Here is a 20,433-nt window from a genome sequence, read left to right as displayed (position 1 = left end):
GGTACAGACTTCTAGTGCAGTTGCCTAGGTGCCCCTTGTTACGTTCAGCTCAACCTGTTCAAAACTGAACTGTCTTCTTCTTTTTTTAAAATATATGTTTATTAATTTCAGGGAGGAAGGGAGAGGGAGCGAGAGATAGAAACATCCATGATGAGAGAGAACCATGGATCAGCTGCCTCCTGCACGCTCCCCACTGGGAATTGGGCCCGCAACCTGGGCATGTGCCCTTGACCGGAATCGAACCTGGGACCCTTGAGTCTGCAGGCCGACGCTCTATCCACTGAGCCAAACCAGCCAGGACGAAAACCGAACTGTCTTGCATGGCCTTCCCCACGCCCCCTATCCCTCCAACCCTCTTTTCCCTGTACTCTCTACCCCCTTGGTCCCTGGCCATCCTACCATCATTCTTGTCCTTCCCTCCCCCTCCCCCCACACAGCTCCTCCCGGTCTCCTCCTGGTCTCCAGGCTCAGGGACAGTTTTCAATCCTGTCACCACCACACTGTGCTCTTCGGGCCGCTCAGGCTCACAGCTCCCGGGAGCCGGTTGTTTGGATACATGTTGAAGAATGCTGACTGATCCAAGTGGGGTGTCAGGAATGACTCCAAGGCCTTCCTGCCCAACTTTCAGAAAACAGTTCTGTTTGCTGGGAAAGAGAGTGGTAAGAGTTCTGTGGGAGATCAAGAGCCTCGTTTGGAACCAGAAAGACAGAATACATAGAAGAATAATGATTAGAAAGGTGAGCTCCTTCCCTGAGTTTCTGTCCTTAACTCTGTTACAGTTTATTTTCACTTCTATTTGTTATTTACGTTGCTTTTATCCTCTTTCCGTTATATTTAATTAAATTTGTGTTCCCTTGTATCCAGAATCCAATCGCTTACCACCTCCCCTGCTGCCACCATTTCACTTTTAGCCACCGCCATCCGGGCTCTGGGTTACCGCAATACCTCCTTCTCCCTCCCCTGGCACTATACTCTTGACCTGGCAGCCAGAATGGTCATATGGAAATTGAAATCGCATCACGTTACTTCTACATCAAACCCCAAACCCTGCAACTGCTGGAATCACCTCCTTGCATTCATCCTTGAGCATGACAGATGTTGGACTTGAACACTAATCATTCTATTTGCAAAAATAAAAATAAAAATAAAATGGTTTGCGTAACTATCAAGGGCTATGCAGAAGAGGCGATGTCTGGGGTGTGCTGGGCGCGAGACCCACGGGTGGGTACGGTGCGGGGGCGTCGCTCTGACCCCGTAAACTTGCACTCGCCACCCCTCCCGCCGGGGCGCTCCAGCCTCCGGCCTCTTCTTCGAAGACTTCATTTCCCAGGATGCCCCGGGGCGGGGCCGGCCGGAAGGCTGCGTGCCCTCCGCGGGGCATGATGGGGGAATTGGAGATTTCCATCATGGCGGCTTCCATTTCGGGCTACACCTTCAGCGCTGTGTGTTTCCACAGCGCCAACAGCAACGCCGACCACGTAGGTGCCGGGCCCCCTGCCCTGGCCGCTGGGGCCGAGCCGGGACCACCTGCGGCTCGTCCCCCAGGCTCCCGGGCCGGCCCGAGGCGCTGGGGACCCGGGCTGCGCCCGCCCCTGGCGAGTCCTGCTGCCCGGGCTCCTTTGCCCCCGGGCTGGGCCCCCGGGCTCGGGGCCTTCCGCCGCCCGGCCGACCTGAGGCAGCGGCCTCCGGGTTGGCGGAGCCGGCCCGGCCGGCCGCCCGCGGTGTCAGAGGTCGCTCCGTGGAAGCCGAGCGTCTGCCCCTCCCTGGGTGTCCGGCTTCGGGACCTGCGAGGGGCCCCCGCTCGGCTCGTGGGGGGGGGGGGGGGTCACGGGGAGCGACCGGGGAGACCGCGGCTGTCACTCCTCTCACTTGTTCGGTGAGATCGAGGGCTTCCTCCTCCATGGAACACGGAGAATGTCCGCGGCAGGGCTCGGCGCAGGGGCTCCTCGCCTTGAAGTTGCGGGCTGAGTTCCCGGCAGCTGTTCCGAGGCCGCGGAACTCAGTCGCGGGGAAAAGGGGAAGTGACAGGCCGGCGTGGGAGTGAGCGCAGGCGCGCGGAGCGAGCGGAGCCCGGCGGCTCCGGCGCCTTCATCTCACGGGCTGTCTTTTCGAGTCACTGACCTCTGAATGGCAATTCTTGGTGGAACTAGATAATTTTTACCTTTCAGGATGTGTTTCGTTTGCCCACCCCATTGGGGGGGTTATTTGAAAAGATGCCAAGCGTGCATTATTCAAAGTCAGTAAATAAGTGTGTGTATGGGGGGAGGGTTGTGCTTGTCATTACAAAGCAAAATGAGACACTGCAGAAGGAACTGGATTTGGTTGGATGTCAGCAGTCTTAGCTTCCATTAATAACAACTTATAGAGAGGCGATCCCATTAGCAAATTGGATGGCATTAAATGGATGTGCCTGTCACCTCTCCAGTGCGGATGGCAGAGATTAATGATCAGAACACACACAACATGGGTCTGTCCAGAGGCCGCTCGTGTGTCCCCGGACACGAAGGCTTTTGATACTGCAGCCAGCTGTTTAATAATGTAATGCAGCCCCATATATAGGTGGTTTGTGACACTCCCAGTGTCTGTGGGAGTGTTACATATGGTTTAAATGAACTCTGATTTGTGGAGTGCCGAGTAACATCACCGTTTATGTGGAGGACAAGATTATTGTGAGAATCAGCAGCTACCTGTTGAAAAGTGGGTACGTTTTTCTACAAACGAAGTGAGATGGCCCCGTTACTCAGATTGTTACTAATTGAATGCAAGAGACATCTCTTTAATATCTACACCGTTGCCAGGTCTGGTGGCTAGACTTCTCAGAAATTTCCACCAATGACAGTAGTTTGCAACTGTAGTGGATATGACCATACTTGCCTAGGTTAACCTTGCCACAATTACACATGTGGAATAAAGTTGTTTCAAAGTTAGGTATTTTAAAGTTGAAGAACCAAGAATTTGCTTTTGTAGCACATTCTTGTTTCGTTCAGGCAAGAAATGCGTTGGGAGCCTTGTGGTCTGTGGCAGTGACTCCACCCTGCTGCTGTGGAGAGAAAGCAGCTATAGACAATAGATAAGTCAGGGTGACTGTTTCCAATAAACTTCATGGACACTGAAATTTAAATTTCATATACTTTTCACATCATGAAATATTCCCTTTTTAATTTTTTCCCCATTGATTTTAGAGAGAGGAAGGGAGAAGGAGAGAGAGAGAGAGAGACATTGATCTGCTGCCTCCCATAGGCAGTTGGACTGGACACACCCTGACTGGGGATGGAACCCGCAATCCCCGTATGTTCCCTGACCCAGAATCCAACCCAAGACCCTTCGCTGCGCAAGACACCACTCCAACCAGCTGAGCACAGCAGCCAGAGCTCCATTTTAATATTTTTTCAATCATTTAAAAGTCTAGAAAGTACTCCAACAGCAGGTTATGTGCTGAATCATCCAGCATTGTTATGGTGGTGTGTGTTCTCCAGAGGTGAGAATAAACCAGCCTCTGCATTTATCAAAGAAGCACTTTCATGTGAATGATGGGAACTGATTTGCTGAGACCCTAATTTCCCACGCCAGCTACAAGAGCAATCAGTTGTGCATTGTGTCAACTTATTTAGCCTTTTACCATTAGCAGTGTTTTTGATGCAGTGCAATGAAATGAATTGTATGCTGTTTCAGGAAAACAAGCTTTTGCCCGAACCGGTGTGGCTCAGTGGATAGAGCGTCGGCCTGCAGACTCAAGGGTCCCAGGTTCGATTCCGGTCAAGGGCATGTACCTTGGTTGCGGGCACATCCCCAGTAGGGAGTGTGCAGGAGGCAGCTGATCGATGTTTCTCTCTCATCGATGTTTCTAACGCTCTATCCCTCTTCCTTCCTCTCTGTAAAAAAATCAATAAAATATATATTTTTTTAAAAGAAAGAAAACAAGCTTTTATCCCCCCTATGCCCTTCACCCACCCACCACCAACACTGGTGATGCTACCTGATAGGATTTAGGTGATGAATTCACTCTACTCATTTTTTACTTCAGAGAAACAGGGAAGACTTGAAGGGATTGAAATATATTTCATCTTGTATGGAATCCTTTTTCAACAATACAGTTAATAGGTATAGCTCAGATTGCTCTAGTCAGATTGCTCTAGTCTTACTTGTTGGTTTATAGAATAGTAGTTCACAGGCCAAACTTATTTGGATTATTGTTAAAAATTATTATGTCCTAAATTTCTCTGAATTCCAGTAAAAACCACCTTTATTTTTAGTGTGCAACTATTTTCTTTCTTACATTTAGGAAGGATTTTTGCTGGGAGAAGTGAGACAAGAGGAAACCTTTAGCATCAGTGACTCTCAAATCAGCAACACAGAGTTTCTGCAAGTCATTGGTAAGTGAGTTATACCGACCGCAGAAATACTCCCTGTATGTGTGTACACGGTTAGTTTGTTCTTTGGCCCTTAAAAGGTTAGAAAAGTCATAGACAACCACTCAAATTACAATGCCAATTACTCGCACTAATAAATGATGTGAAATGTTTTTAGAGGTCAGTGTAAGAATATAGTGCGTAGCTGTAGGTGTAGGTATTCTATAACGCTGTCCCTTACCCACTAACTGATCCGACTTTGACTGGATTCTGTGTGCTGTCGCACTTGATAGTCTCTCCAAAACCACTGAGAACCTCAGGTTTGCAAATTCGGGCGTCCCCATTGCCATCATCACCCCTATAATAAAGGGTGTGTTATGCAGGGCCTTTCTGAAGGGTCTGGCATAGTTGTTCACACTTATTTAGCAAATTGTACAATTTAGCGAATTGTACAGCCTTTGTCAGTTTGGGGGAGATTTTGGGGAAGACTGAGTATTTACAGATGCACTGACTCAGAGTTTTTTAGCTGCACGTCAGTATCATCAAACAGCATATCCTGACACCAGAGAAAAGCAAGAGGCATTTTATTCATTTGTGCAGCCAATATTTATCGAAGTGAAAGGCATGTGCGGGGCGGTGCGAGGAGCATCCAGATGCGTTCCTGCCTCCCAGGAGTGTGGGAGGATGAAGCAAGTCACAGAAGTGCCAGCAGCGCAAGATGAGTGCTGGGAGAAAGGAGCCCAGGCAGTCCCATGGATTAGAGGGGGAAACTGCTAGTGGGTGAAATCAGGGAAGACATCCTGAAGGAGGTGAACTCAGGGCCTGGGTGGTGCGTTCAGAGGAACACAGAAAGGAGTGCCTAAAACACACAGGGGCCCTGGCCTGTGTCTGTGACCAAAATGCAGTGTGTGTGCAGGTAGAAGGTTTGAAATTCTGCTGGAAGGTCAGGGCCTATTGGGGCCAGTCATCAATTTCAAGCCTGTTCTGATAGCCTAGTACATGGATGGGGGGCCAGGGTGAGGATTGACGTAGGGTTGGATTTGGGGGGAAGAGGCTGAACTCTCCTATGGTCTGCTAGGACCAAAACTATAAAACCCGCTCCACAGCATCGACTGCTAAATAAAGACGCGCTGTGTCTGGGCATAGCTGTTCTGTCATTGAGGTTTTGTCTTTGTTTGTTTTGCTTAGTTCTTTAAAATCCTGAGGTGGAGAATTTGGTTTCATTGGACATCTGTGCAATTATTTATTGTTTGCACTTGAATTTCAAAATTAATTTGATAGATGAAGGTTAAAATGCTAGATTTAGTTAACTGACAGCAAACCATATAAGAAAGAGCTCTCTTATCTAGCGTGATGACAAAAATAGCATTTCTGATTAATATTCTAGCTGTTTACATTTACCTATTTATTTAAATAAGTTACCTTTTTAAATTGATTTTAGAGATGTACATATGTAAAATGGAATATTACACAGCCATAAAAGAATGAAATCTTTTGGATCTAGAGAGTATTATGTAAAGTGAAAAAAGTCAGACAGAGGAGACAAATACAAACAAACAGACAAAAACCAGAAACAGATTCACAGATACAGGGAAAACTGGAGAATGCCAGAAAAGAGGAGGGTGGAGGGATGGGCAGAAAAGGGGATTCGGAAGTACAAACTTCCAGTTATGAAATAAGCCACGGGGATGTAACGTGCAGCATAGGGAATAGTCATTAATATCGTAGTAACTGCGCGGGGACAGATGGTTACTAAACTTGTTGTGATCACTTTACTCGTAAAGTATATAAAAGTTGAATCACTATGTTGTAAACCTGAAACTGATGTAATACTGTATGTCAACTGTACTTTTAAAATGAATACATAAAATACATATCCTCCTATATAATAAAAGGCTAATATGCAAATCAACCAGTGGAATGACTGGTCGCTATGACGTGCACCACCAGGGGGCAGACGCTCAACGCAGGAGCTACCCCCTGGTGGTCAGTGTGCTCACCGCTCAGCCAGAAGCCGGGCTCACAGCTGGCCAGCGCAGCAGTGGTGGCAGGAGCCTCTCCCGCCTCTGCAGCAGCACTAAGGATGTCCGACTGACTGCTCCCGGACTGCGAGAGGGTGCAGGCCGGGCTGAGGGACACCCCTCCTCCCTCGAGTGCACAAATTTCGTGCACCGGGACTCTAGTTAGAAAATTAATGTAAACCACTGGAAAACCTGGACTGACATGAAGCAAAGTAGTTTCCACAGCAATAGTGTGAAGAACTGTTCTGGCATAGCTGAACCTCCAGAATAAGATCCTTTAAGTAAAATAAGTTGGCCAAATACATTATTTGTTGAAAATGTGTGAATTCATGCACAGACATCTTTACGTGACTCTATACAACAAGAGGACTTTATATAGAATATCACATTTTGAACACGAAGTATCTGTCTTGTGTTGAATACATATTAATTTTAAGCTGTGCCAACTCACTTGAAGCAGAGCCATCCTAGACAGCAGCAGAGCGTCCCTAGTTAGTGAGCTGGGGTAGTGGCCGTCATTGGGAAGAATGGAGGAAAGGGGGAGATGCGGGGAGCAGAGATAGGAAGATCAGCAAGAACAGCAGCACCTCCCAGGGGGGATTGTGAGGACATCTGTGCAGAGACGCCGTACACACATGACGAGGAGTCTGCCATGTGGATGCGCTCTGGAGGCATAGGGAAGTCTAGGTTCCCGGTGAGGCTGCCCTGCCAGAGGTCTGCCCATCAGCTAATGCCCCCCGACTCCTTTCCGATCGGCACCTTGATCGTGTTGGAGACCACCACCCCGCTTCTCCACGGTGTGCTTAGTCGGGTATTGCAAAAAGTCTTACTGAGGAAGCTTGCTTTAAAGTCTTTAAGAAATGCCACGCCGGGGCTAGAGCTTGTCTTTAGTGTGCTGCTAACCCAGGCGGTTCGGCCTGAAGGACGTCTCCTGGGAGGGTGGGTGACAGGCGTGTACTCAGAGTTCAGCGTTACCTCTAGGGATTTTCTTAAACAAAATATTCTTTCCTGTCAAGTAGATGTGTTTTTTCCCTTCTCCCTAGGTGATGTTTGTGCTACACATGTTTCACATCCTAATTACTTCACTAAAAGTTTCTCTGAAATAACTGGGAAGGTGCACTGTGTCATTTTGGTGATAAGAGAAGGGCGTTTCTGGATGAGGCTTCCTGATGTGTATCGCTGTGTCCACAGCCTGCTGAGCACATGAGCCTTCTCCCTCAGGAAGCGTGGCGTCTGCGCATGTGTGTTGGCAGCCGGAACCGCAGGACAGGGCTCGTGGCCGCCACGTCTTTTAGGATTGTGGCTCCATTGTAATTGAGTGGAAATTGCAGCCTGTCACTCTGGGCTGTGACATGGGCAGGTAGAGTCGCTGTGAGGAGAGTTATTAGTAGATGGAGGCTAATTGGTCTCATGTCCATAAAGCAACCAGCCCCGAGCGCCCTGATGAGCTTGGAGAAGGTGTTCCCTCTGGTTACTCACAGCAACCTTTCCGATCTGCCTCGTGCATAGCGGCTCCCCGTGGTGCTGGCCATCGGTGGAAGGGTTAACAGACTTCCACAGTCCCTCCCTCCCCTTCCGAACACAGGCCCCGTTGTGAGTTAGAAGGTTATTGATGGGAGTGGTCCAGGCCCTCTCCCCAGGCTGTCCTCACAGCTCTGCCCACCTTGACGAAATGCTCCCAGGCGGTGGCTCCTGGCCCCTGTGCTGTACCCGGAAAGACCGATAAGGGCCGTGGCTGCCCGCTCCGGAGGGAGAGCTCTCAGGTGCGTGCTCATCACACGCGGACCGATGGAACGGCTGCTGTTCTCCGTGCACGTGGTTCTGAGCAGGTGGCCTGAGTGGGCATGTGCAGAAGATATAGCGCTTGCCCGGTGTGCACACTGCACCTATTGGAACAGGAAAGCTATCTGAGTCATTTATATGATTATCATGTTAGTCCTCACCCAAGAACATTTTTTCATTGATTTTAGAGAGGAAGGGAGAGAGAGAAACATTGATCGGTTGCCTCCCTGACGGGATCAAATCCGAAACCTAAGTATGTGCCCTGACCGGGATCGAACCCACAACCTTTTTGGTGTACAGGACGAAGTTCAACCAACTGAGCCATCTTTTTATTGTCTGAGATTTTCAACAACTATATATATATATATATTTATTTATTTCCTGGGCTATTTTATATGATTAACTAAGATGTATTTTCTTTTTCTGATTACAGAAATCCATAACCATCAGCCTTGTTCAAAGCTTTTTAGGTAAGCCACACCCTTCTTTGTAGCTTTTAGCTCTTACTGAAAGACTAATGATTAAAGACTAGTGAGTTTATGCCGATCGCTGACAATGGCCAGAAAGGCCCAAGTATAACAGGGCATCCAAGTCCTCTTACGTGTTGAGTGCCAGTGTGTGTGGCACTGTGTTAGGTCGGGAGAGGAGGGGTGGAAATCTTGCTTACCGCCTGTCCTTGAGGCCAAGCGCAAATCCTGGCCTCAGTGACTTAGAATGGAAGCTTCCCACCAGCCTCCTGGCAAGAGCTCTCCCACAGAGAAGGCAGCTCTTTGGGATCACCTACAGGTTCAGTGGTTTAAAGGTGTTTTTAAGAGGAACAAGAGTGTTCAGTAGCCAGAGAAAACATAAAACTTCCTTTGGTGTTTATTTAAGTTAATATCCACCAGTGGCATATTACGATCAACTGAAAGAGAGAAAAAATAGGAGGAGAGACGTTCAGAAGAGAGATAGCAAATGACAGAGACACAGGGAGGGGGAGTGGGAGAGGGAGGGAGAAAAAGGCTGGTATTTCCACACCCGCCTTCTGCTCCCCAAACCCCACCCAGGCCTCTGCCTCCTTCCTGAGCCCCAGACCCTCCTCCTGAGGCTGTCTGAGGAGGATGTCTCTGTTTCTTAAAATCCCCAGGCCTGTTCTCCTGCCTTCCCGGAAGTGGGCGTGCTGCTCCCACTATTCAGTTCGGGCTTCCTGGTCAGCACTTCCTTCTTTAAAAAAACACATATATACATATACATATACATATACATATACATATACATATACATATACATATACATATACATATATTTCAGAGAGGAAGGGAGTGGGAGAGAGAGAGAGAAACATCGATGAGAGAGAATCATTGATTGGCTGCCTCCTGCACGCCCCCTACTGGGGATGGAGCCTGTAACCCAGGCCTGTGCCCTTGACTGGAATCGAACCTGGGACCTCTCAGTCCGAAGGCCCACGCTCTATCTACTGAGCCAACCAGCCAGGGCAGCACTTCCTTCTCTAAACACCTGCCAGCTCCTTCCACCTGCTGTCCTGCTGCGTGTTCCCTGCAGCCTCCCCAACCCCGCGTTCCTTCTCAGCTGGCAGGCGCCGGCCCTCTTGCGCCCCGAGCCCCTGGGGACTTGTACTGTGTCACACACACACACACACACACACACACACACACACACACACACCCCTACCCTCATTATTTCAGAGTTCTGTCTTCATGCACGATGGCTACCTGAGGACGAGGTCTCGAAGGAGCCAATTTGCTCATCTGTTCTGGGTTTACACAGAACCGAGAGAGGAGTGGGCAGCAAGATGCGCAGCTAGCCGTTCATTTGAGAAGAGTCTCAGAGCAAACAAGATGATTGAGGCCGGCCCACGCAGTGCCTGTGTCTGCTCCGTGAGAGCGCCCGTGTGGCCCTCACCGTCCAGAGCTGTGCTAGGCAGGCCGGCCTTGCCCTTCTGAGGAGTTCTCAGAGCATCCTCAGCAGAGGCACCCCAGACAAGAATGGAACTCAACTCCGGTCATAGACTCAGAGTTCTCAGAGCTGAAAGCAACCTTAGACATCACCTGTCTACCCCAGACTCTGCTTTGCAGAAAGGGGGATGGGGCAGATAGGGTTAGGGACGTGCTCAAGGTCACTCAGTGAGAAGCAGGACTGAGCCCGAGTGGAGGCTCCTGACTCCCAGTTTGGTGTTCTCACTGCACCTTGAACTCCTCCCTGCCTTAGAAGGCCTGGGCTTGTGGTGGGAGGAGGGGGAAGGGCGGCGTTCCTAAAACCCCGACTGGCAGGAAAGCCCACAAATCCTGGTGCATGCGCTGCGCAGCACAGGGCCCTGGTCGGGGGGGTCTGTTTTAGGTGGGCGTGCATTCAGTTTGAAGCTAGCCAGACCTGGCTTCAAATCCCACTTCTCCCAGCTCCCGGCCCTGTGGTTTGGAGCAAGCACCTTCGGTATCTGTAGCCACAAAAGTGGGAATCAAACGTGTTGACTTGTCGGCTGAACTAACACCTCCCATCACAGAGGCAAGAATGGAATAAAATAACACGAGGAAGCACGCGGTGGGGTTTCTGGTGAAGCATCAGCAAGTGCGCACTTCCCTCCCTCCCTCCTCAGAAGGAGCTGCCTGCCCTTGTTTTCATAAGTGATTGATGCTTAGAAACAGGGAAAGCTGTCCAGCCCACGTGCTTATACTTAGTTCAGCACCTCCCACAGGGGAAGTGGTGTCCTTTGGATGTAACAGTGTCGAGTATTCTTTGATGCAAAAGACACCTCCTGTCGGTAAAACATTTAGATTGATTTCTTTTTGTATACCTAGTGACAGCAATGCTGTCTTTATTACCAGGATAGAATTGGGCTAGATAACTAACTCATAGACACACGTAGCTAAGCATAGCCATGTTACAATACCATGTGATTTTAATACAATATTGTTTTCTCTTTTGAAAAAAAAACAACAGTTTTTATGACTACGCAAGCAAAGTTAACGAAGAGAGTTTGGACAGGATTCTTAAAGACCGAAGAAAGGTAGGTCACATTTGTTGCCCATTCCGACTTGGAAATCACTCCTTATCTCATCGCCCGTGCTGAAAACAAAGGAATGTAAATTAGCAACGCATTGATGTCAGTATAGACGAGTTCTGTTACCTTGAGTAAATTTTACAGGTAAATTACAGATGTGAGCCAATGTTTACAGTATATCACTAGAAAAAAGTTTAGATGTTTATAGTATGGCTCTATTATGTAAAAATCAGAAAGAGAAGAAATGAACTATAATCCAAAAATTAATAATAGTTGAGTTGAGTCGAGGTGGATTTATCTTTCTACTTTGTGATTTAAAAAAAGAAGACTGTAATTATTTAATACACGTGCATTAATTTTATGATTTTTACCTTGGTATATAAATTCCAGAAAAATCGATTACCCCATCGCTCAGGAAGAAAGTACCAATAAAAGTGTTCAGTGTGTGAAACAGAAAACTGCCTTTGCCGAGAAACGTGCTGCAATAAAGCTTCTAGGGTCACCCGTGGGTGAAGCCATGGCGGTGGGACTTGGTCCCTCGTTGTCTGAGGAAGAGCATCAGGAGTCAGGGGGCGCTGTGCTGTCCGTGAGGCTTAGTCTCAGTGCCTCTGGTGGGGGAAGGGAGGAGGGGAGGAGGGGGAAGGAAGAAGGAAAGGACGGTGCCTGCGAATGATGACAGGCCCAGCAGGTGCTCAGAGACCACGCAGTGGCCGCACACCTGGGAGCGGGAGTGAGACCGGCCCCGGCCTCCCGGGCCAGCGGAGTGAGACCAGCCCGGCCTCCTGGGCCAGCGGAGTGAGACCATCCCGGCCTCCCGGGCCAGCGGAGCGAGACCGGCCCCGGCCTCCCGGGCCAGCGGAGTGAGACCAGCCCGGCCTCCCGGGCCAGCGGAGCGAGACCGGCCCCGGCCTCCCGGGCCAGCGGAGTGAGACCAGCCCGGCCTCCTGGGCCAGCGGAGTGAGACCATCCCGGCCTCCTGGGCCAGCGGAGCGAGACCAGCCCCGGCCTCCTGGGCCAGCGGAGTGAGACCGGCCCTGGCCTCCTGGGCCAGCGGAGTGAGACCGGCCCTGGCCTCCTGGGCCAGCGGAGCGAGACCGGCCCGGCCTCCTGCTCTCCCTTTTCAGTGACTTGCCCAAGAGCATGCGCTGGGCTCTCACAGCCCGTCCTTCCTCTCCGCCGCCGCCTTGCCTCCTCGCCCGGCTGTTTCATAGTCCGGATCATGAGTCTTCGTTATGCTGTCGACACTAAGATTTGTTCCATGGAAATTCTTCCTGGAGCACAGCTTTCCAGAGGTCACTCCGCATTAAAAGTCCAAGAAGGTTTTTGTTTTTTTAACAGATGACAAAACTTAAAGTGAAAGAAATGAGTAAAGATTATCAAGAGGAAATTCACAAAAGAAAAAAGAAATCCACAAATGGCCAAGAAGTAAATGAAAAGATGTTTAACTTTATCAGGAAACGTAAATTGAAACCATGTGACCCAGCCCTGGCCAGGGAGGGGCTCGGTTAGTGGGAGCACTGTGCACCAAAAGGTTGCAGTCTGAGTCCTGCTTCGGGCTCAGGCCAGCTGGTGGTTTTTCTTTCCACTTACGTTTTAAAGGAAAGTTGCTTTCACTTTTTTAATGACCACCACTGGGTGACTGATGGGGATTTTAAAGCTAATGTGCAGATCTTGGCTATCACTCATTATCTCTGTGACTTTGGACAAAACATCTCTGAGATTTATGCTTCAGAAATGTTTGGGCTTCTTTTGATTTAGAGAATGTCAGGATTCATTGCTCCAGTATAATCTGAAGCCAGGCTTCGCGCTCAGTGGTACCACTGAGGGGCCGGCGCTGCGCCCTGGCCGTCCCTGCCGTGTCTGAGCTCAGTGGAGAAAGCGTGACTCGCCTCCCAGGGCGGGCGGCTGTGATCAGTCATTAAAGCATCTGTAACATCGTTAGCTGGGGCCTGGCACGGGGGCTCGGCGAAGCTTGGTTCGCTTCCTTCTTACGTGAACGCACCAGCACTTAATCTAGATTTACTGTTAACTTTAACATGACAATTTTAAATTACTTCACATCTTAAAACAGGATTTTCACCCAGTTTATTTCAAAGAAAGAAGCTATATGAAGAGTGTTCTTCTAATGAAGAATTAAATGAATTGTCTCGACAGCGGAGATCTCACGCGTTAGGAGCACAAGGAAAACTCGGGACTGGCCTGAGCTCTGCCTGCAGGTTGGGGCCGGACACTGGAGCAGCTCGCAGGCCTGGTCGGTCACCCGTCTGCCGATGTCCGGCCTCGCCCACTGGGAGGACTACTCTCCGAGAACGTGCAGTTACTCCCCTGAGCCAGCGTGGGCAGCCGACAGTTAGGCCGACAAAGCTTCGCTTTCCCAGTCGTTGCCCTGAGGTGTAATTGCGTACAATAAGCTGCACGCACTTGGGGAGTTCGCTGTGTAGGTCTGGACCTGTGTGTACACCTGTGAAACCACGTCATCAAAGCTGACGCCACGGCTGTCACTCCAGACCTCCCGGGCCCTTTCCCATCCCTCCTCCCCTCCCTGGCAGCCCCTGAGCTGCGGGGGCTGCTCCGTGTCGCTGGAGATGAGTTTTCATTTTCTAGGATTTTACCGGAATTGAATCCTGCAGCGCAAGTTTTTGTTGTCGTTATCATTTCGGTCCGGCTGCTTGCACTCAGTGGGATTCCTGTGGGACGTGTCGGTGTTGGTGTAGCAGTCGTTGGCTGTATTGCTGAGCAGGTGTCCAGTGTGTGGCTGCATTCCCCTGTCGGTGGACAGTGGGTTGGTCTCAGCTTTGAGCAATTGCACGTAGAGCTGCTTTGAACACTTGTGCGCGGGTGTCTGTATGGACACCTTCAGAACTAAATTTATAAGATTTCACGCGACTTTTCACCCTTCCTTCTGACTTCTGCTGCAGAAAGTGATCGGGTGGTACAGGTTCCGGCGGAACACCCAGCAGCAGATGTCGTACAGGGAGCAGGTCCTCCACAAGCAGCTCACCCGCATCCTGGGGGTGCCCGACCTCGTCTTCCTCCTCTTCAGCTTCATCTCCACTGCCAACAGTTCCACGCATGCTCTGGAGTACGTCCTCTTCAGACCAAACCGAAGGTAAAGCAAGCACCCCCCAGCCTCACGTAACCAGGACAGGTGTCGGAACAGGCCATGGAGATTGGTGACTTTGAAATGTGCATTTTATAGCATCTGTAAAGAAAAGCTTTTATAATTCTCTTCTAGTTAGTTTTCTTTGTAGTTAGAGAAGGTATTTTTCTGTCAGTTGTATAAATTAAAATTGTTTTGAATCAAAAAGCGTTAGCAAGATGTATTAATTATGCATAAGTGCTTATAGGAATAAACCGCTGGAAGTCATCATTTGCTTCTCCATAATCCATTATGTAGAAATACAGTTTTATTGCTCTGGAAGTCTGATTTTAATTGTAAAGCGTAGATTTCAGACAGAATTGTAAAATTGATCCACCTCCTGGCTAATGAGGATTTTGCATTGTGAGTGTCTTAAAAAAAAAAAAAAGATCCTGTGGCCATGGGCCTGTTGTAAACAGAAAGGCTTCTCTGGAAAGTCACCTGTGGTGGAATAGACGGAGTCGCATCAGGGAGAAGCATTGCTGTCAGGTAGCCATTGCAGGGTTACAGGACTTCCCAGCGGTGTTTCCTGGGACTTACGTCCTCCTCGGCGCCGTCAGTCACTGGGGGCGCAGATATAAAACATGACCTCTGCCCTCAGGGCGTTTGCAGTCGAGTTCCCACTCTAAGGGAAGGACCCACCCCTCATCCGTGCATGTCAGGTGGTCGGCAGCAGGTGCTGGTGAGACCTGGGAGTCCGCAGTGAGGAGGCTCGGACTCCTGCTGCCATGGCCAAGTCTTCAGTCCGAACAGGGCCTTGAACAGGTTCGCTCTCGAATCTTCCCTCCTCAGGTACAATCAGAGGATCTCCCTTGCGATTCCCAACCTGGGCAACACCAGCCAGCAAGAGTATAAGGTGTCTTCGGTGCCGAACACGTCTCAGAGTTACGCCAGAGTCATTAAAGAGCACGGGTGAGCGGCCAGGCCCAGCCAAAGGGCTGCCTTTTCTTTCGTTACGATGTGAAGGGTGATGGGAAATGGGAAGTCCAGGTTGAAACTGAACATGCAGGGATGTAATTCTTAGACCGTCACCCTATAGATCAACATTTTATTCGTATTGAAAAGGTAGTTCGCTTTTACCATTACTTTTTTAAAAATCAATTGCCACAACTGTTTTTGTAGTCGATATAAAAGTTTGGCTAGAGTATGTGTATTTCTGAGATCCTAAGCTGTGGTCACTATTATTTTTTAAATGGCCTTAGTCACGTGGGTCCTTTTTATTTCTCTCCTGCAAGCCTAGTAGGGTGACACTGTGGCTGAGACACTGTCACCTGGGAGCTCCCATTTAAGACCAGATGACGGTCGAAGGGCAGGAAGTGCCTTTCAGGGTCATGGCGGCTGCCTTTCTGTGACCTCTCTCCTGCCTGTTCTCTAGCACTGACTTCTTTGACAAGGACGGAGTCATGAAGGACATCAGGGCCATCTACCAGGTTTACAACGCGCTGCAGGAGAAGGTGCAGGTACAGCTACTTCTCGTTTGTGTCTTACTTGTCTTGCCTGAATGCTCTTAATTTTACTTTAATTTTTAATAATCTTCCGCCGGAGCCCTAACCAGTGTGGCTCAGTGGATAGAGCGTCGGCCTGCGGACTGAAGGGTCCCAGGTCCGATTCTGGTCAAGGGCACGTACCTTGGTTGCGGGCACATCCCCAGTAGGAGGTGTGCAGGAGGCAGCTGATGGATGTCACTCTCTCATTGATGTTTCTAACTCTCTATTCCTCTCCCTTCCTCTCTGTAAAAAATCAATAAAATATATTAAAAAAAAAAAAGATAATCTTCCGCCGGGGAAGTGAGTCGTAGTCCCCAAGTCAGCGTGTATTTCCTGCAGTGGCCTCAGCGTGGCGAGGCCGCCATGCCATCCTGGGCGGCGCCCCTCGTGCCTGCAGTGGGCTCTGAGCACGGCGACTCGCTGCTGCGTTCAGAACTGGGGCCCGCTTGTCACAGCGCGTCATCTAGGGACGCGCGTCCGAGTTGAAGGCAGGCTTGTTGAGTACATAACTGTCTCATCAGCGGGACGCTGAGGAGAGACCACACCACACTCGGAGCAGCTCTGCCTCCCCTCCCGTTCACACCCTTGGCCCCAGCGCCTCCATGGAGCGGGAGGATCCCCGTGGAGCCTGTTCACTCCTAGTTATTCATGCAGCACGCACTTAGGGAAACCACTCCCGCCGGCCGAACACTGAGCCAGCGCCAACAGCACTTTCCCACCTGCTTTCCGCTCCTCTGCGCTCTGCGGAGTGACTCTCTCTAAAACCCTAAGAACCAAAGAGCTTTGAGGACGCGGGGGAAGGTGGTGGAGCTGCAGACCCCTCGCTCTGGGCAGAGGCCCCGGATGCAGGGAGCGTGCAGGCAGCCCCAGAGGGAGGCAGCGGGCCGAGGTCGGCCGGGCCCAAACAGGACGGCGGCCACAGGCGGCTCCCAGTGTCGGTGTCCCAGTTCGGGCCGTGGGCGTGCAGCAGGGGCCTTCGTCAGGCTCTGGCCACCGGCCTGCGGTCCAGCGCTTTCTGGTATTTCTGCGGTGGAGAGGACGTGCAGTGAAAACCAGTTTTTTTGCCCTGAATTCATGAACAGGCTGTTTTTATTTATTTATATTTTAAATATATTCTTATTGATTTCAGAGAGGAAGGGAGATGAGAGAGAGAGAAACATCAATGATGAGAGAGAATCATTGATCAGCTGCCTCTACCTCCCTGACCGGGAATCAAACCACGACCTCCTGGTTCATAGGTCGATGCTCAACCACTGAGCCACACCAGCCGGGCCAGGCTGTTTTCAGCCTATCAGCTCTGTCCAGGGACTGCAGAGTGCCTGGTGCACATGTCATTGCCAGCTGTATCGGCCTCTCTGAAAACACCAGCACCACTCCGTGCCCTGGTGTGAATGTTAATTACACAGATGGACCTCAAATGTTATCTTTTATTAAGTCTTGACTGAAACCTGTTTTCTTTTTCAGCTCTCCCTAGTTATGAATAGTTTCTATGAAATGAATCTTTTTTATGTCATCTGATTTGTGATTATTGATTATAAATAAAAGTTGAAAGCATCTCATTCCTGTATTTTGTTCATCCTTTGTATGCTAGACTGGTATCAAAAATTCTTTTTAGTTCAATAGAAATGAATAATCCAGAGAAAACAAATCTTTCCCAGCTTACGCTTATTTTTCAAGAATTTACAAGTGAAATAGCATAATCATCTCAACAAAATTAAGAAGGCAAATCAGTGAATAAGTACTGCCTCCCAGACTGCGGGGAGAACGCCTGGCTGCCCCCGGCCTGGAATGAAGGCTGTGCTGGCCCGGGCCCACGCTAACTGTTCTGTTGCCCTCCCCTCAGGCAGTGTGCGCAGATGTGGAAAAGAGTGAGCGAGTGGTGGAATCTTGCGAGGCCGAAGTGGACAAATTAAGAAGACAAGTCACACAGAGGAAAAATGAAAAGGAACAAGAAAGACGTGAGTTTCCTATTAATTTTACTCATTGGTGTCAAGGAAGTGTCTGGTTTTAAACATCAGGTTGTACAGTGAATTACACAAGTCCTTCTACTCTCAGCCCTGAGGCAGGCTGAGTGGAGTGGAGTCCACGTCTCTTCAAGCTTTTCAGAGGGAAGTGCTGTGTGAACGCTGTGCGCTTTGCCTGGGCAATGGGAACGTTAATAGTAATGATGACGGTATCGCAGAGGGCTCTGAAGCTTCAGTGAATTCATGTGTAGAAAGATATTTTGTAAATTAGGAAGCACTATTCAGACATGAAACAACTAACAGTTTCCTGCTTTGTTGCTGTTTTCCAGAACTTTCAGGTTGACCGCGTCACACACGGAGACGCGCAGCCGGGCAGTCCAGACAGTGACCGTGTCTTCTCTTCCCACAGGGCTGCAGCAGGCGGCGGTCAGCAGACAGGGGCCGCCCGAGAGCCTGGAGCCGGCGCCCAGCCCGCGGACGCCGTACCCGGGGTTCGCAGCTGACGGCGGAAGTGCGCTGGCAGAGGCCGAGGCCGCTGACCCCCCGCCCCCTTATTCAGATTTTCACCCAAACAATCAAGAAAGTACTTTGAGCCATTCTCGCGTGGAAACAAGTGTCTTTATGCCTCGACCTCAAGCTGTGGGTTCCTCCAGCTTTGCCCCCAACAGTGCTGGACTGAAGTACCCCGGAGGTGGAGCGGGCCTGCCTTCCCAGAGAGCCGCGGGGGACAGCGCCGAGGGGTCGGACGACAGTGATTATGAAAACCTCATTGACCCGACAGAGCCCCCCAGTAGCGAACACCCACACTCCAGGGATGCCCGGCCCACGACACACCCCGACGGGGGCTCCAGGAACGCTCAGACCTCCCAGATTTGACTCCCAGAAGGAGCTCCACTCAGCACTGCTCTCTTAATCACGACTGGAGAGCGTTGCGAGGACTGAGCCTGGTGGGAGAACTGCTTTCCCGACCCTGGGCTCCCGGGAGAATCCCGGGCACAGAACTGGCCGGGCCGCGCATCCCCAGGGCCTCACCCGGTCGCCGGGGGCGGGTGTCACGACAGAATCATTAAGATAATCAAGTTGCCCTACTTCCGGTGCGGTTCATGGATATACTGGTAAATTCAGGCAGAGAAACTTGTCAACAGTTTCTGTTCTTTAAAATAAATTGGAAATCGGAGACTAAGCACAATTAGTCTATAAATGTTCTGTAAATCAAAACTTACCTCTTGCACTATCATGCCTTGAAATTCACTTTTCAAAGGGAAATGAGTTTAGCAGCAGCCTTGAAAGAATCTTCTTTCTGTGATGAGCCAAATTCATCTTTGCCAGAAAAGAAATTGTGATAATTCCAAGAGGCCCGATTGGAACAGACCGGCTGTACCTTCTCTTGTCTGCATGACTGTAAGGCCAAAGAGAGGGCTTAGTTTTAACTGTTTTCCACTAGCCTGGTACGTATTGTCACTTACAATGGTTGCCTTTAACGACACGTAGAAGTACTAATTACCAGTAAGTAACCATCCAAATAAGTATGTCCTAAAACAAACTCCTTTTCTTTGGTGGAATGACAGTCACTGCTGTGTTGCACCGGCCACAGTTACGGTCTCTGTTCTGGAGCCTTAGATGAAGGACACGAGGCGGTGGCCACGGAAGGGAGCGCTGTCGCGAGCTGAGCGTGGTGATGGACAGGACCCGGGGCGGGGTCAGCTGTCACGCAAACGGGATGTGACTCCTCTAGACCGCCTGACAAATCTCAGCGTCAGCTTTATTTGTGGGGGGAAGACATTTAATAAGCTGTTTGAGAATCGTGGTGAATAAAGACTTATTTTAAGTCTGAATAACCATACTTTTTTTTAAGCTGCCATTTGGAGGAGAATTGTGAATGTCGGACTTCCTGTTCGGATGCTCCTGTATTTTTATTTAATTACTGCTTGTTTCCTAGTTTTGCCCAGAATGTGTGAAACCGAGGAAGACATCCTGAGCCTGTTAGGCTCCTGGCCAGGGAGTGAGCAGACCGCCTGGGTGAGGCGGTCAGCCCGGAGCTGATGCTGCGGAACGTCACTGCCTTTGCTGTGGGCTGAGCCGGCAGGAGGGGGGGGCGACGCAGCTGAGGCTTCCGTCCGGCCGAGGCTTCCGTCCGGCGTTGGGAAGTGGTCCCATTGCCGGGAGGGAGCGGACTCCCAGGTCGGGCTCCAGTGCTCAGTGAGACAGCGGACTGGGGGCGCCGCCGAGCCGCCCTCTGTTCACGGCCGCTTTGTGGGCCAGGCTGGCCGCGAGCCACCCCGTGTGATGGGAAGCTCCCGGGCGTGTTCGGTTGATCAGCCCCCCTCCCCCCGTGGCCCAGCACCAGGGTGGATTTAAGTTAATTTCTGTAAGTGCCATTGCCATCTCCCTGTTCATGTTTGACCTTCGGAAATACATTTATTTTATGCCATACTGAGAGCTACGGTGTACACTGACCAGCAGTTAAATGTGACAATAAAAGCTCATTTAATCCTGGCACCACTGTCTTCACGTCTGTCTCACACCCACACGGTCTTGCCTCAGTTTACCCATTCTGGCAGTTCTTAGGAGACAATACAGCTTTTAAAGGGCAGAAAAGCTCGTCTCCACATGGGTGGTTTTTGTGTGTGTGAGACTGGTTTCAGGGGGAATCCAGGAACCCAACCTCCGGAAGCATTTCCGTTGATTTTGAG

At 50.2% G+C, this 20,433-nt stretch overlaps 1 protein-coding gene across 1 annotated transcript; it reads left to right on the top strand.

Annotated features, from left to right (window-relative positions):
- The first annotated feature begins 1,225 nt into the window (after positions 1–1,225).
- Positions 1,226–20,231, top strand: ABRAXAS2 (abraxas 2, BRISC complex subunit). Its single transcript, XM_079793615.1, has 9 exons — positions 1,226–1,478; positions 4,283–4,373; positions 8,586–8,622; positions 11,090–11,156; positions 14,069–14,259; positions 15,082–15,201; positions 15,665–15,749; positions 17,620–17,734; positions 18,150–20,231. The coding sequence occupies exons 1-9, from the start codon at positions 1,332–1,334 to the stop codon at positions 18,614–18,616; spliced, it is 1,320 nt and encodes a 439-aa protein (XP_079649741.1). The 5' UTR covers positions 1,226–1,331; the 3' UTR covers positions 18,617–20,231.
- Positions 20,232–20,433: the final 202 nt, after the last annotated feature.

The sequence above is a fragment of the Cnephaeus nilssonii genome (assembly GCF_951640355.1).
Source record: "Cnephaeus nilssonii genome assembly, chromosome: 16".
Lineage (NCBI taxonomy): Eukaryota > Metazoa > Chordata > Mammalia > Chiroptera > Vespertilionidae > Cnephaeus > Cnephaeus nilssonii.
This window is presented reverse-complemented; position numbering and strand designations above follow the sequence as displayed.